Source organism: Mastigoproctus giganteus, chromosome 5 (assembly GCF_048544385.1).
Source record: "Mastigoproctus giganteus isolate SK-2022 chromosome 5, ASM4854438v1, whole genome shotgun sequence".
Lineage (NCBI taxonomy): Eukaryota > Metazoa > Arthropoda > Arachnida > Uropygi > Thelyphonidae > Mastigoproctus > Mastigoproctus giganteus.
Genome location: NC_143579.1, coordinates 74,553,018 through 74,567,337, shown reverse-complemented (window position 1 = coordinate 74,567,337; position 14,320 = coordinate 74,553,018). Strand labels below are relative to the sequence as shown.

General features: G+C 35.9%; 2 protein-coding genes across 2 annotated transcripts in view; one reads left to right on the top strand and one right to left on the bottom strand.

Annotated features, from left to right (window-relative positions):
- LOC150085495 (sphingomyelin phosphodiesterase-like) overlaps positions 1-14,320 on the top strand; it is a 78,685-nt gene that overhangs the window by 30,800 nt on the left and 33,565 nt on the right. The window contains exons 7-8 of the mRNA XM_090374577.1: positions 9,690-9,917; positions 10,476-10,645. Of these exons, the coding sequence (XP_090230703.1) occupies positions 9,690-9,917; positions 10,476-10,645 (398 nt within the window). The remainder of the gene's footprint in view (positions 1-9,689; positions 9,918-10,475; positions 10,646-14,320) is intronic.
- The window catches only part of LOC150085496 (protein tyrosine phosphatase type IVA 1-like), a 170,263-nt gene that overhangs the window by 128,197 nt on the left and 27,746 nt on the right, over positions 1-14,320 (bottom strand). The gene's annotated exons all lie outside the window — the stretch shown is intronic.

The following is a 14,320-nucleotide window of genomic DNA, read 5'->3' as shown; positions in this document are numbered from 1 at the left end:
TTTGTAAAGTCTGGCACACTTCACATACTTGACGGCGTAGATGAACCCATAAAAGCTCTATTAGGTTTAAGTCAGACGATTGGAGTGGCCCACCACCACCACATTGAAAATACTCTCTTCTGTTGTTTAATAGCTAGCCCTGCACAGCTTAGGTCCGTGCTTCGGGTCTTGCTGTAATATAAAATTTTTTCCACAAAATCGAAGTCTAGAGGATACTGCATTATGTTCAAGAATGTTTTTATAGCCTTCGTTTCTTATAATTCCTTCAATTCTGACGATGACACCCATTCCAGAAAAACAGAATAAATCCCAGATCAAGATGGAACCACCACCCTGCTTGACTGTAGGCACTGAACCATATGGCACCTTTTATCTTCAGTTGGTCGTCTCACATAAACTCTACGTTTGGATCCAAAAATTTCAAATTTGGATTCATCCGCCCAAGTACGTTTAGCCACTCTTCAACTGTCTAATATTAATGGCACTTAGCCCAAGACAACCGTTTCTTTCGATTTTACGGTTTTAACAAGGGTTTTTCGAATCGCTACACGACCATGAAATCCTGCTTGTTTAAAACGAAGTTTTAAACAAGCAGGATTTCATGGTCGTGTAGCGTTTTAGTGTTCCTATTGGTCGTGTAGCGTTTTACTGTTCCTATTAAACTCAGCTCGGATTTCAGGTGCAGTAAGTCGTCGACTGCGTTAAGAAATCAGTGTTATGGTTTTATCTTATGCTTCTTTTATGGGCTTATCTTATGCTTCTTTTATGGTCCTATCTTATGCTTCTTTTATGGTCTTATCTTGTGCTTCTTTACGTGCGGTCGTCCTGATCGTGGTTTGTCCTTTAAACTCCTTTTTGTGTTCCTTTAAATGAAACACCTAGTTTTTTGCCAATACTTCTCATGGAATAACTTTCTTCATTTTTATAATAGCACCTTTTTTTTAACACTCAGTTCCTTATTTATTGCAATATTTATCATAAAACACAAAAAACTTACACCTCTTTCTGAATGACGAGTGTTCGATTTTACAAGTTACAACTCTTACTCCTCAATCTGTATTATTGCAAAACACGCTACAATCATCTACAATCTTCTATAATATCGAAACAATATTTCCATTTTTAAGAATATTCTAGAATTCTATACAACCTTCTGCGGCATTCAGGAGTCTTCTACATCTTTGTGGAATATTCTCGAATGTTCTAGAAATTTCTTAAATATTATTTAAGTTTTTTTTTAACTTTTATACATAACAGAAAATATTTTAATAAAAACTGGTAAAAAGTTGGTCCTATTTTAATAAAAACTTTGAATAATAATAAAAAATGAAACGTGATTCCAACCTATTAGGCGAGAGTGAATGTTGTCTGAAAGAACACGTCTAAAATTAATATGCTTCCGTTTATTTGATATATACTGTACTGTAGTTCATTAACACACAGATTGTTATAACATTTTGAACTACCGTTATGTTGTTGTTATAGTATGGTTTTAGGAGTATCAGCGACTAAGGCCATAAAGGCTCTTAGTCGCTGATAAGGCCCTTAGTCAGCGACTAAGGCACTTTATATTGTTTATAAATTGCGTGCGTTCTGTGGCCGATTTTCTGTTTGCTAAATGAAAAACCCGAGTTTCGGGGAGAAAAAAACATGTTACTCTCGCCTGAAACCAAATAACTTAGCCAAGTTGTGAAAAAAGGCCCATAAAAATTCCTCACTTCATCGAAGAACTCGAACTCAGGTCTTTTCCACGCGGTGTGGGGAGAACGAGTCTACCAACTGTGCTACGTACGAGGGAAAATAATTATGCAGATGTCGCTATACTTAATGAAATAAGTTGGTTACAAATATTTAACCGAAAAGTGCTCTGAAGAAAATATAAAGACATTAATCGAGCAAGTTCATATTATCTATATATTTGTATTTATACTCATATACTTGAAAGTTCTACAGACTACACGTTCTAAGCTGTTCCCCACAGATAACGCTTTCTTTTCACCAACCTTTGCCCTTTCTGTCTTCTCTACAAGGTTGCTGTTGTTGTTATACTAGGATTTTAGGAGCATCAGCGACTAAGGCCATATTTCTCTATACATATTGTCTGTAAATTTCGGGTGTTCTGAGGTCGATTTTGTGATTGGTCGAATGCTGGATGAAAAACCCGAGTTTCCAGGAGGGGAAACCATGTTATCCTCGCCTGAGACCAATTAACTGAGCCACGTCGAGTAAAAGGCCCATAAAAAAGTTCGACTGGACTAGAACTCAGGTATTTTCCGCCAGGTGTGGGGAGGACGGCGATCCTACCAACTGTGCAACCCACGAGAGCTTCTTTACAAGTCCTATACTGTATTTTTATTTCGATGCGGTCTCCATACCTAGATATACCATTTTAAGTGTGGTCGCGCCATTGTCATATAGAGAGGAATAATAACCTTCATTCTAATTCCAAATTACAAAAGGAGCATACAGATTTTTAAGCATTTCGAAATAAATATGCATCTCTCACTATACGAGATGCGATGAAAAAGTTCGGGAACTAAAACTAATATTTGGGAAATGATGAAGCTCGCCGGCTATTATCGGTGTATATAGTATAATATTGTATACATTGATCTCAATGTAATGGACCCTACTCCATTCCATTCTGAAAGAATACCCATTTATACGCGCCTTCTGTCTCCTGTCTTCAAGCCAATCCCTAATCTATTCGTAGATGTTCCGTTATCCTGACATGCTTTAATTTACAATATAACAACTCGTTAGGAACTATTTGAAAAGTTTGTAAATCTCTGAGGAGGATTAGTGAAACGAAATTAATGTACCGTGTTCGGATCATTTTTTGTTGTTTGTGAACTGACATCTTACACTGGTGTGCAAAATTTAAGGACCAGTCGGGTTTTCACCTGTAGCTTCTCATAGGAGTGGCCTGGATATGGGAAAAGCATACCAAAGGAACCTCGTGAGGTATAGAAATGATGAAGGAAACAACACCGACACAACAACGGAAACAAAACGGTACAGAGGAACTTTATTCAAAAATGACAACATAGCACTGGCTGCCATGATACAGATGCATCACTGCCAAAGATGGAACAAAGGGAAGAGGTGGTCCTCAGGAGGAGATATGGCCACTCCTAATGTCGATGCAGGCTTTGCACCGCCTGTCCGTACTTAGAACAATGTTGTTGATAAGTTCTAGTGGTAACATCGTCCATTTCTCTGTCAGCGCTATCTTCAGCTGGTGAACATTTTCTGGTGGGTGTGGACGTGCCGCTAGGCGTCTCCTCAGAGCGTCCCATATGTGATCGATGGAAACGGGCAGGCCAGTCCATACGAACAATGTCCTCACTTTCCAAAAGCATATCAACAGCTGCAGTGCGATGGGGTGTGGCGTTATCATCCAGAAACACGAACTCTGAGCTAATGGAACCTCGGAACACACGCACGTGGGGAACAATTACCTCAGTACAGTAGCGTGCACCGGTTACAGTACCGCCTTCCAGTATCTGGAGTTGTGTACGTCCATCCAAGATAACGCCTCCCCAGACGAGAACACCTCGACCGCCATATCCATCCTTTTCAGTGTTTCCGGGGTGATACCGTGTGCCAACCTTTCGCCAGATTAGCTGTCGTCCAGAATCGATGCTGAGACTGAATCTACTCTCATCAGTAAAGAGTACCTTAAGATTTACTTAAAGATTTTGTGGTTGTAACCTTTAGAAACAGTGTTGGTCCTTAAGTTTTGCAAACCAGTGTAGATATCAGTTCACAAACAGCAATAAAGATCCAAACACAGTACATTAGCAGTGTTCCAAAATGCGTGTGTAAATTACACACAGCGAAGTAACAAGCACAAAGTACATTTTAATTACTCATACGATGAAACCGGGACGAAATGATAAATTTTTTGGTTAGGGACAAAAAAAAAAAAAAACTCTCTTTTATGGTACGCAGCCTAAGGAAAGGACCCTTATAATGTCACTCGGTTGTCTGTCTGTCCGTCCGTCTGTCACAGAATTGTATCTCTGGAATCATTCAACCTATTCACTTGAAATTTTGCATGGGTTTGTACATCATGTGGGCCAACATAAAGCCATATTGATCGTTGTTGACAAAAATTTGTCTGAGAAATGGGGAAGGGGTAAAATGTGGGGGGAAAAGTTGTCGACAACCTATAGCTTATTATATGCCGTTGGATAGAGCTGAACGAGTAGGTTTAAAATATAATTTTAAAATATTTTTAAAATTAAAATTGGCGGTGCCAGACAGGAAAATGTGAGTAATTTTCGTGTCCTCCCCTCTATTTCCATCGCTAATGGAGCTAAAAATTTAAAAATCACATTAGCTATACGTTATTCGATGCTTATCAAGGAAAAATATTCCGAATGAAATCCATCATTTACTTTTTATCTTAAAATTAAAAAAAAAACAATTTTTTATTGCACTTCGATAGTGCGCTTCTTTGTACTAACTCTCCTTTTGGTGAAAAAAAGGTTGCTAAATACTTAGTTAATTCTATAAAGGTCATTCATAAATTTTGCGACGAGAAGTATTTTTTAACAATTTTCAAAGCTGGGGTTGTCTCTGCAAGGAGGTACTCAGAGAGCGAGTGTTGAGGCGGCGGTGGTGGGGAGGCGCCTGCGCGGAGTCTTGCACGGCCCTCACCGGCCAGTCGTTCCCCCCCCCCAGACTTTAATAACTTCTCCAGGAAGAAGTCGGAGTCGCTTCTCCCACCCTTGTCATTCACAACAACTGGAAAGACTCAAATAGACAACGTTTTGGTTAGTTCCTCAGTTTTAGGCCAAGTTTGGGTATAATAAACTTTTTTCAGTTATCATAAAGCTCTCTATTTGAGATACTACACTAACGACCATTCGTGACCACGGCTCTTCATAATGAGTGCTCGGCAGTCAGTAGTTGACCGATTTATTTTTCCATACCTAAGCTTAAAAATAGATTAAATTTTCAAAACCAAAAGTGCAGGGAGGATTAAACGTCAGCCATCAACAACTAACATCCTAAGCGCCGTGCAAAATTTTGTAAGAGTATCTCCGTCCGATGAAAAGCCGATGATTAACTAACCATAACATACGAAGGTTGTATAGTTTTAAATAATTGATATAAATCTTTTATGGAACACTAATTTTTTTTCTATTTTTCATATTGCTTTTATATTAATTTGTTTTTGAAAATTACCGAATATAAATTTCCTTCCTGTAGAGCTCTAATATTGACAAAACGAAGGCAGGTAGCATAAAAAGGTTTTAGATATACTTGCATTTTAGAAGCTTATTGTATATTTTTACAAGTCCCAGGACATGCTGCACATGTTCAGTTATCTGTCGAATATGTACGGTAAAGATAGCATTTAAAGAGAATATAATTCCCATAACTCTGTGGATAAAGTCCTTTCTATTTTGTATTCGCGATCTGATGAGTAAATGCCCAAATTTTTTTATTGAGACTGGGAAAGTAAATATATAACTTTTAGCTATATTCATTTTGAGGTTAGCTCTAAAAGTTCATAAAGTTTAAAGCTTGTCTTTTCGAATTCATATCTGAAAAAAAAATGTCGCAACTATCAACATAAGACAGTAATTTAGCTTGGCTATTAGCGAATGATAAAAGAATGGCCATTAACGTAATTATAAACTGCAAATAATAATGGGTCAACGAAGAGCCGTGTGGTAATCCCACCTTGATAAGATGTATTACGTAATCATGAATCCAAATCAAAATAAGACAAGAGTTCTGCACTAAAATTTAAACAGCAGCCTATATTCAAGACCAAATCGATGGGGTCTGCTATTCATCCAGCCTTGCAGTTTGAAACCGACCTGTGATGGGGGAGGCTAGGTGGAAGCCATACAACTGAGAGGGAAAAGTAAAGGAATTAATTTTTTAATTAATTAACAAATAATTAAAAGGAATTAATTAATTTTTTAAACACCAGGGTATTGAACAATTATGAAATAGTATTAAGGACAGTTATTAAGCAGTAGTTGTGGATTAAAACATTGACTCTTTCACGAACGGTGATAGGAATCGCACATTTCAGACCTAGCGGATATACGCCACTAGAAATTATTATAGCAAGATGCATTATTAGACCATCGATTATGGGGAGCATTTATCAAAGTGTAAAATATTGTAAAAATCAAGAAACCTAAGACTAACAGAAGAATTATAGACCAACAGAGAGGGCGGATACGTCACTCCCTTGATCAGCTGGGCTGTTTGGGTAACACACCCACATTTGTCAACGACATGGACATTGATCTTCAGAGAATTTTCGAAGATGGAAGTTACAGAAAGATTGTTTTTGAAGAAACCTTCGCCATGATACAATTCTGAAACAATGAAGTTATACGCTTTGATTTGTACATATTTAAAGAATTAGTTAATAAATAATTAATTACTGTTACGTAGGATCTGTACTATAAAGTGTTATTAAACAATGCAAAGTTTATATCATTATAAAGTTTATATCATTAATCTGTACGGAGGAATCGTATCATTTAACTTTGAATTTTAGGGATTGTATCAACTGCAACATGTAATCTTTCACGGATAATCGATTGGGAGAACATGTCTGGGGCAACTGTAATTCGCTACTGCTTTAGTACGTCGATTTCCATGAACTTCGTTGGAAGGCTTGTCGAATTTGGTCCACATTCTCTTCTATACACCAGAACAACTAATGCTTTTCCATTTGCAGATACAACCGTTTTCTTCAAACTGCTTATATCAACAGTGAATGTCGCTCTAGTTGACGGATCAGTTCCGAAACAAGTACGGAACGTCCGTTGAACCACTGTCATACAGTCAGTATTGAATCCATGGGGGGGAGGGAGGATCAGGGGGGAGTTTCACTCCCGGTGGAATAAAATTCTCCCCTGGTGAAAAAATAGTAATTTTTAATTTAAAAAAACACGAATTCAATAAATTTATGTCAAATAAAACACAACACGAAAAATCACATCAACTAATGTGGTACTTGTTAGGTAGTACACGGCGAAAATAAATCACTAAAATTCAAAATAATTAATTTAAAATAATTAAATATTTCTGGCTGCACAAATTGTAACTAAAAACCGCTACCGTGTATTTCAAGTCCGCATTTTCGTTTTATGACTTTCAGGTTACCTTTATTTTCACACGAATCATTCCTTCATAGTGTTTCACACAAACGGTCTACTTGCGACTAATTCTTTGTTTGTATATCGCAAACAAGGTCGCAGGCTGCAAATGTCAGGAACCAATTCGCCTGAATTGGTTCCTGACAGATACTATTGTAATTATAGTGATCAGGGGAGTCTACTGCATCCACAAATTCATCATCAGCATTTTTGCTTTATGGTTTTCACATTACCTTTATTTGTTTTTTTCACATGAAGGGTCTACTTGTGGCCAATTCTACCTTTGTATACCGCAAACAAAACGGTTTGGTCGCAGCCCATAAACAATACATTTTATATCCTTTTTATTAAATATGCATCTGTAATATTGAAAGATTGCATGAAGATAAGCTTAGAGGGCCCAAAATGAGTTACCGGAAAAATTAATAAATGAAGTGATTGATACACTTGCAAATAAAAAAGCAAAGAAGGATAAGATTATTACAATACAGTACTTACATGTTTGATTATAATCTGTATATATATATATTTTTTCTTCAAATCTTAATCGTGATTTTCATATTAAATAGTGATTATTGTCAGTGATGTGGTTTTTGTGAACTGACTATTAGCATTTAGATGTTAAAAAATAAATATTTCCTTTTTTTCCTATTTTGTTTTCTCATATTCTCTTATTATAACATTCATAAATATGCATAATCTGTATATTTATATTTACGCATAAATATAAATACAGGTAGTTCTCGACTTCACGAGTTAATTCGTTCCTAGCGCGCGCTTGTAAAGCGAAAACTCGTAAAGCGGGAATTTATTTCCCTATAGACATAAGGTTAAAAATAGGGGCTACGTTCTCAACAATGAAATTAGTTAGCTCATTAGTTTGTTTAAACATTGATTGATTTATCGAAAGAAATGAAAACGTAGCCTGTAAAATCAAGCAAATTATAATAATAGAGAAATTATTTACGACTTACAAATGTTAAAAGAATGTTTATTCTTCATCATCGACTAAATGCACACTCACTGATCGCTCATTATTGGCTCGGCACTCGTTGGTTTGTTGCACAAGGAGTCGTCTTCTTCAGAAATGTTTCAAGAGGCGTTTGTTTTCAAGATAATCTTCTCTTTTCTTTATAAATTTCAATAGCATGCATAAGCATTTTTTTACGGCACACACAAATTGCAACTAACACGATTCGCGTGGAGTAACAAGTTTACGAAGCTTAAAAAAAAGGAATGAAGAGAAGATTCTAAAAATTTATTTATGTTTTTATAAGATTGAAGATTTCGGTAAAGGGGAAACACATTTCACCATAATAACGTAAAAAACCACACAATTCCAGCTATCGGTATTTTTTCGCAAATGCAAGAAAATCGAGTTTACTACCCGTTTATAATTACTTGGAGTAACAGAAAAGCCAAATAAACTGGAAAGTGCAAATTGTTTTTATTGTTTTATGGTCGTGACCTCCAGAAATGTGCTTTAGAAAAATATCACAAAGCCATTCAAAATTGATTCTTATAACGGAACATATGATAACGATGAAACTGTAGTGCATTTTAATGATTTGAATTGGTAACTAATACAATTTACAAACCACGCTCACGACCTTTTATACTGCCTTAAGGTCACGCTCATGACCTTAAAAATGACATTTAAGACAGATAAATTTATACAGCGAAAATTTCAACTTCCGAGATCTTGAAACGAATTACCAAAAAACAATGTGTTATTGGGTTCACATTACGATATTTTAACGATACGTCTCTGGAACTGATTGATATCGTAAAGTGGGGTACACTGCATTGTACAGCTACGCACGTGGTTTGGAATGCGGTATTTATGAATGTTTGACCTTCATTTTTTGCAATTAATGTTGATATTTTCGATTTTGTTGATACTTGATACTTGGGAAAAAACTCGTAAACCCGGGAACTCGTAAAGCGAGAACTGCCTGTATACAGATTTGTTTGTAACATATACATATGTTGCAAATATTAAATAATAATAAAAAATATACTACATGTACTACATGTTTGATATTAAGTAGCCCGAGTTTACATTCTCCCCCCCCCCCCGGTGCATGTACCCCCGAAGGTTGCATTCTCCATTCCCGGTGCAAACGCTCTGGATTCAACACTGCATACAGTTTATCCTCGCAAAAGACGCAGAACGCCTTTTGTTGTGGAATCGTCATTTTCGTAACAGTGTCATCCGTGGCGAAAAAAGAGCGAAAAAACTTTCCCGCGTCAATTTGAATCAAACTTTTAGAGGTTTTTTTTAACGATTGGTGCATATTATATGATTATAAGCTCACTGGGTACTTCACAATAAACATATGAAAGTGTGTCATTCTTTTTGATTTCCCTGTATTATAAAACATCAGAAAATTGCTGAAAACTTTTAAAAATTCAACTAAGGAATTTTTGCAGCTTCTCATTTATGTAAGGAATATTATTGTAATTTGTTTTGCTTAGTATGCCTTAATGCCATCATTAGTTAACACTTGTGAGTTATTGATAGCTTGAATGAGCTTTTATCTTTTTCAGACTGGAACCCCTGTGTCTCGAGTTTTGCAACTTTCTGACACCCACCTCGATCCTTATTACATGGAAGGATCCAATGCTGATTGCAAGGAGCTACTCTGTTGTAGAATAGCTGATGGAATGGCGCCAACATCTGCCCAAGCTGCTGGGAGATGGGGAGATTACAGAAATTGTGACACACCACTTCGTACTCTAGAACACATGTTGAAACATATCAGTCGCAATCATAAAGTAAGTACACTAACTTCATCAGCACAGAATTAAAACGACAGGTTTAATACTATGCAAAGACTTTGTACAAGTAAGAATATTTGGATTCTTTATCTGAAATTTCAGATCACCGGGTTCCAAATTTGAGTTTTGATATAAAATATTTATCATATATAATCGATATTTTTATATAAAATATCATCTAATTATAACTAAATAATATTTGACAATGACATCAAATGACAATGCAGTATAATTGTATTGTCATTTGACGTAGAAGAGTTCGTTTGTTCGAAAAGTCTATGGTCTACTATATATTTTATTATTTAAAAATAAGATAAACAGGATAACATTAACTTACGAACATTTAAATGCATGTAAAAATTTAAAGTAAAAGCTTGATAAGGTTTAATAAAGATATGTCTACTGAAACAACAATTCCACAAAAAAAGACAGCGGTGTAGAAATTAAATATCATTTTAAATTTATTAATTTTATTTATTAAACATGTTAAATTTATTTATTTAACCAATATCTTGATACCAATGATTTATCAAGTGTACTTTGGATGTTTTGCAGATAGATTACGTCATTTGGACAGGAGATATTCCTCCACACGATGTGTGGAACTCTACAAGATCAGAACAAGTATATCTACTGCACACAGTTTCCAAATTAATGACCAAATACCTGAAAGGAGTACCAATATTACCTTCCTTGGGTAATCACGAAAGTTCTCCTATAAACAGGTAAAATTATTTAACTATTTATTGTAATTTATACGGCCTTTTGATATTAAGTAGCCGAAATTAATTATTTAGAAAATTATGCAAACGTGATCAAAAATAAAAATAAATAGATAAAAATTAAACATGTCAACCGTTTTTTTTTTAAATTTTCAACTTGTTCAGTAACGCCCTCTTCATGACCTACCGTAATCCAGGTGTATAATTAAGGTGTTGAGTATTGTGTCATATTTGTTGATGTTACGAAATAGGAGGGATTGGAAAGTCGCTAACTATTTCTAAACTGTTGCTTCTAATTAGAGGAACTTTTTTCTTAATTTTTGCTATAGTATAAATAGCAAAAATTATAGGAACAAATGCACTACGGCATTTGTTCCTATAATTTTTGTTCCTTGCAATTTTTAAACATCCTGCATATACACATTACATTGTCCAACCAAAAAATTTCTGATACCATCAAATATGGCGGAGGAGAACTTTAAGGTGGTACACGATGGATTTCCGTGCTCTTTTACAAAGTCCAAAAAAAATCCCTTAGAGCAGTGTTTCTCAACCTTTTTGAATTCATACCCCTTTAAACTAACATAAAAATTTTACTCCCCCAAATATTATTTAAAATGTGATAATTTATTAATCAAAACAATTATTAAAAAATGTTTTGTAAAAAAAAAACTTGTTTGTAAAAAAACCATATTTAAATATTTCCAAACAAAAATATTGTTATTAATGTGAGAGTTTGGCTTGCTTGTTCTCCATAAGCTTTTCTATCTGGGTACTTCAGAAGATAAAGCACAATGTAGGTCACTTTTAATATTGTCTTTTGTGCTGTTTTGTTTTTATAGCCTAATAAGGACACGCAAAGCCTGTCCTGCTTATTATTATTATTTTTTTGAAAGGAAGAGGGGCGGTAAATAGGGAGATATTTTATCCAAAAATTCTCTAACGCTTTTTTTTTCGAAGTTATCTTTGGCAACTGAATTAAATTTGAGTTCCAAAACCTTCTCCTGGATATCTTCTGGCAAAGATTGAACAACAGTGAGAAAGGATTCGTCCCAAGTTTCCAAATTGAATTTTCAGTCACGACATCAGAAAAATATCGGCTGAATTCATTCTGAAGGCAAACTAAGGGGGATTTTATTTTTCTTGGAAGTCATTTTCAGAACCTTGTCTTTGGGAATTTCATCAAGTCGAGAAAACGAAGCGACATTTTTAGCACCAAAACACTGAATCCAAATTTCAATTTTGGCTATAAATGCCTGTAATACATCAATATGAGCCATGATGGTGGTATTTACCCCTTTCAGTTTCAGATTTAACGTGCTCAAAGCTTCAAATACATCTGCCAAATATGCCAAGTTCAGCTGAAAGCTTTCATTTTTGAAGGTTTGAATCAGTGTTGGTCTTTGCCTTGATATTTCAAAAATAAGGTGATTATTTCATTCAGCTCATAAATCCAACCAAGCATATTCCCTTCAAAAACCGACGAACCTCAGTATAGAACAGAAGAGCTTTATGATCGGCATTCAAATCTTCACAAAGCAAAGAAAATAATCTTGAGTTTAATGCACTTTTTTTGCACATAATTCACAACCCTGATGCAGGGGGTGAGATCTTCCAGCATATCGGTGGACACAGTTTTAGAAGCCAAAGCTTGATAGTGATGCAGTGCATATCGAAAACAGATGAGTTTTTTCTTCAATTTTTGCCAAAATTCCCGATCATGAGCCTAGCATTGCTAGTGCAGAATCACTCCAATCAATTTCTCCCAATTCAAGTTATTCATTTTGAAGAATTTTGAAATAGCTTCAAAGCTATCACTAGCCTTATTAGACGTTTCCAAGGAGCGAGAAAACAACATTTCTACATTTCTTCTTCCACAATCTTGTGAGTTAAATATCGAGCATGAACAATAGCTGTACACAACTTCCTACATCGACAGATTCATTGCAACTAATAACCAAGAAAGGGCGATGCTTTCATCTTTTGCAGAATTTGAAGTTTGATATCCTCAGATAATTCATAATTGCTCAGATAATTGCTTCTTCTGCATCTAAAAAACTTGGTTTTCTCTTTCGCTCTCGGCGTTACTTTTCTTCCAAACAGCTGTTTGTTTGTTTGTTTCTTTGTTTCGGGATTTATTGGGCGTATCGGCAACTATGGCCATAGTGCGCCATTCCAAACAGCTGCTCACTCTGTATAAATCGCAAATCCGCCCTGCCATGGAATATTGTTCCCACATCTGGGGTGATGCTCCCAAAACCTCTCTCAGGCTTCTTGATTCCATTCAGAATCAAGCTGAATGGAATCAAGAACTCGCTGTCTCATAGACGTACTGTTTCTGCTGCATGCCTCTTCTACAGATACTTCCATGGGCACTGTTCTTCTGAATTAACTTCTATAATTCCTGCTCTCTCTTTCAAAACAGTCCGAACACGTGCCGCCACCAGCCAACATCCATTTACTGTCCAACTTCAAACTCACAGAACCAACTTTTCATCTTCCTCGTTTATTCATTCAACTGCCGTTTTCTGGAACAACCTTCCTTCATACGTATTTCCTGAAAATTACAGTCTACAGAAGTTCAAGTCCAATGTCAACAAATATCTTCTTTCGTCTTCTCAATCTTACCCAAGCACGGTACTAAGTACTATAGGTTCTAACACCTCTCGTGTTTGGGGTTTACATAAAAAAAAATAAAATAAATTCGGCGCATCACTGTAGAATCGGACAGGGAAATATTCTGCAATTTTTTATCAATTTGCACTCAAATTAAAATATTGGCAGTACAGTAGTCGGAATGAAAAGCTTTACAAAACTTTCTCTAATGGTATGATGTTTTCTTTCGCTTTGCGATTAGAAAAAACTAATTTCATAAGCTTTCACAGCCTTACGGATTCCTGAAAGTATGTTCCAGTAGTCCAATCTCTTGTGCTGCAAAGAGTCTGGATTTGCAGAAGAAAAAAAAAAAAAACAACTCCGCCGGTTTTGGTTTTTTAGCTAGTTTGGGTTTCTCTAATGGTATGATGTTTTCTTTCGCTTTGCGATTAGAAAAAACTAATTTTATAAGCTTTCACAGCCTTACGGATTCCTGAAAGTATGTTCCAGTAGTCCAATCTCTTGTGCTGCAAAGAGTCTGGATTTGCAGAAGAAAAAAAAAAAAAAAACAACTCCGCCGGTTTTTTAGCTAGTTTGGGTGGCTTTGATTCAAATGTCATTCCAGTCGGGAATGTCGCATGGCTCTGCGTTTTCAGGCACACAACGCACTGAGGAATTTACAAACTATCTTTTGCAATACACGTAAAACCATATGATAAAAAAAAAACTCATCGAATTTTCGTTTTTTTGTCGCCATCCGAATGCAGATAACTAGTATTCTTGCAAATATCAGAATGCAAATTGGGATGCCATACTTCGTACCGTTGGTGCTATAGTAGAGCATGTGCAGAGTAATGAGACAAGTTATGCGCAGTGTTTTATGATACTGAATATGCTTTTTCAAACTACAAACGATCCAAACTTAACCACCTTAAAGAGCTTGCTAGTTCACCAGGCGGATATTGTTGGGATATCAGAGACGTGGTGTCACCCAGATATAAGGAATGCCGAACTGGAATGTGGGGAGTACAATGTGTACAGAAAGGATAGACAGGATAGGAAGGGAGGAGGTGTTATGCTGTT